General features: G+C 40.1%; 1 protein-coding gene across 2 annotated transcripts in view; it reads left to right on the plus strand.

The window, feature by feature from the left end:
- LOC116690735 (CUB and sushi domain-containing protein 3) overlaps positions 1-3,209 on the plus strand; it is a 286,959-nt gene that overhangs the window by 184,378 nt on the left and 99,372 nt on the right. For both annotated transcript variants that reach the window (XM_032517890.1, XM_032517891.1), the window contains exons 35-36: positions 1,946-2,070; positions 2,237-2,333. In XM_032517890.1, coding sequence (XP_032373781.1) covers positions 1,946-2,070; positions 2,237-2,333 — 222 coding nt within the window. The remainder of the gene's footprint in view (positions 1-1,945; positions 2,071-2,236; positions 2,334-3,209) is intronic.

The following is a 3,209-nucleotide window of genomic DNA, read 5'->3' on the forward strand; positions in this document are numbered from 1 at the left end:
TTTTGGGTCTAGGGGCCGCAGACAGTTTGTCCGATGATCCCCATTCACTAAATTCAATCCACAGTACACTGTGAAGACGGTAAAGCATGGTGGTGCAAAAATCATGTGGGGATGTTTCTCACACTGTGGTGTTGGGCCTATTTATCGCATACAAGGGATCATGGATCAGTTTCAATACATCAAAATACTTGAAGAGGCCATGTTGCCTTATGCGTGCCTTATGAGGAAACGCCTTTGAAATGGGTTTTTCAACAAAACAATGACCCAAAACAATGTCATTTAGTGAATTGGCACCTTATACACCTTCAAGGAACCTTTTAACCAGTGTCCACAGGATACTACATTCTGACTACAGTACTCGAGATTTAATAGGCATTGACCTTCATGTTTCATTTGCAGAGCAGAATTCTAAAAAAAAATCCTTTCCTTTAGTCTTGAACCAAGAGTTAATCAATACTTAATACTTCACATGTGAACTGCGTTAGCTGAAGATGGCATTACCGCGGCAGTGGTAATATGAAAGTGTGATTGCTCCAATGTGATTGCTGTGAGGTACAGTATAGAAGTCATTTTCTCGATTGTGTCACTTGGAATGAAAGAAACAGGGTAGTCTCTTTGGCATAATTCCATCAGGTAGATATCACCTATAAAATATCACATTTGAAAATGTGGCAAGCTGATAGCTGAAAATGTGTGATTTTTCTTTGTGATGAACAGCATATCTTCTTCTTTCATGTTTTCTGTCTCCCATTGTCTTTGACATCGAACCCTCCAGTGGCTGATGGATATTGAAAAACTGTTGACCTGTACTGGGTAAACCCTTGTCTTTGACAAATGGCAGCTGGTTCTTCATTGTGAGGCCCCATCGTACTTCTCATACTGCTCATATTCTTATAGCAGAACTGTTACAGCAAATGCTAGGTAACTCTAGGAAAAGTATTTAGTATCTGTAATTTATGCTGAAATGTATGGAATGGTTTAACAATGTCTGACAAACACATTCCAGCTGGTGACAGCAGAACAGTGGATCTCGCAGAACAAAGCTAAAAATGATAAAGCAAACACACTTGCATTTGACTTCTCTTATTGTGAAAGTTGTAAAGGATTTTTCTGGGCAAAATTTCATCAGCCTAATGGGTTGTTTGTTTCTGTATTAGTCAGCAGAACTACATTTCAATAAGAAGGAAATGCGTTTGGTTCTGTGTTTTGTTGTGTGTAATAATCCAAAGGATTCTGGTCTGCAAGGCTGGGTTACCACAATCCTTAATGGACAAAAAGTGGAGCCGAACACTGTAGAAGTTAGCTTGCCGGATACAAGGCCAATTGGCACCGTCTGAAAAGCAATGAAGAAATTGTAACCGTTAGGGCCCTTTTTTCATTTTGATTTTTACCCATGCTCAAATATATCAAAGTGCCTGAAAATGTCAACACAAGCTGGCCAGTGACTCCATTTCAAGATTCATCTGAGAGCCGAGAGGCTTGATAAATATGTTACTTGTGGCATTGGTAGAAAAACAAGGTGCTTTGAGAGGAATAGCTTTCACAATTGAAAGATGTGATTTGTGTGGCCTGCGAGAGATCAAATAACATCAGTGTTGAACTGTTTATGTCTGAATAGACCGAGAGGCGAGTGTGCTGCCATGCAAAACTCCAGTGAGGTATTGAAGGATAATATCATGTGGACAAAGATGCATGATCCTGTTTAAAACATCATAAAATAAAGCTTGCTTGCAAATATATACCACGAGTACTACCTGTGGTTATCAGGCTGGGTTTCCTTGGAGTCCATAGAATTACATCCTATTGTATGGTTTGCTAATTTCCCACTGTGACCCCTGCCTAATCTGTGCTCTGCAGATGTATGTACAGACTTCAGCCTGAACTCTGTCATGACTGACTCTCTATTTATTTTTCTCTTCTTCTCAATCTGTTATCTTCTGTCTAGTTCCCTGCGGAGGGGTGTTAACTGACCGCAGAGGCACCATCCTTTCTCCTGGATACCCAGATCCGTATACCAACTATCTGAACTGTGCCTGGAAAATCTCTGTCCCTGAGGGAGCCGGCATCCAAGTAAGAGAAAACAGATGCAGACAGTTGTAATATAAGGTTTGAGGAGATATTAAAAGATGTTACATGGTCAGCTAGCCATTTTGCTAGTTAAATGCATTTGTTTTCTGTTTGTGTGTATTTTTCCTGCTTTGTTGAGCGTTTGTATTAAGATGTTTTTGTCTTTCAGATTCAAGTTGTGACCTTCGCCACAGAACATAACTGGGATTCGCTGGATTTCTTTGACGGGGTTGATGCCAACTCTCGAAGGCTTGGTAGCTACTCAGGTAAAAGTGATACAACTGAATTTTAGTTGTCAGTTCGCTCTTGAATTTCAATCAGATGTCACAGAGCCCCAGCAGCAAACACAAGGTGATGGATCTGATGACATTTGGCATGTCCTTTTTGAGAAGGCTGTCAAAAAACTGTTAACGAGGTCAAAGAAGAAAAAATGTCCTTCCTCTGTCACACAATAGTCATGGCTTGGCATTAGATAGCTTCATGATGTAGCTTCTGTTTCAGTCTGGAGTTTTACAAATGTAGTTTTGCCTTAGGGCTCTCACTAATGAAAATGGTGCTCCTGCCACATGGTAACCTACTAGAAACAGGCCATCACATGATGTTAGATGCTAGATCCTAGCATCAGAGGGACTGGTGTAGCGTAATGACTTCTGCTTCTATATTGGTTATATCGGTTTTATGAGACTAGGTGTCAAATTTCTCAAGTGGTGGCTATCTCATTTTGGAACGAAACTCTTTACATACTGTTATAGCTCCACAGTACAGCTTTTACTGTGCAGGACAGAGTGCAGTGGGAAAAGGCTAAGGCATTTTAAATGGCTAGCAATCAATTTTATCTGGGGCTAAACTGATGAAGGTGATCATGAATGTATGTAAAAGTCTCCATGCAAATTGCTGAAGACATATGCCTGAAATAGAGACCTCAGTGTTGCCACATGTACAGAATATTCTTCAGTGCAAATTCAGAGTTAGAATTACAGATTGTGCTCGTGTTCACGGGTTTAATTTTGTGGGTCTGACAGAAGGTCCCAAGGAAGTGTCGAACATGATTTAAAAAGTGTAATAGAGACAGCATTTGTGATGCATCTAGTTGAATGATCATTGTTGTTGTCTTTTAGGGTTGAGCCAAAAAACCTATATAT

The sequence above is a fragment of the Etheostoma spectabile genome, chromosome 6, assembly GCF_008692095.1.
Source record: "Etheostoma spectabile isolate EspeVRDwgs_2016 chromosome 6, UIUC_Espe_1.0, whole genome shotgun sequence".
Taxonomy (NCBI): domain Eukaryota; kingdom Metazoa; phylum Chordata; class Actinopteri; order Perciformes; family Percidae; genus Etheostoma; species Etheostoma spectabile.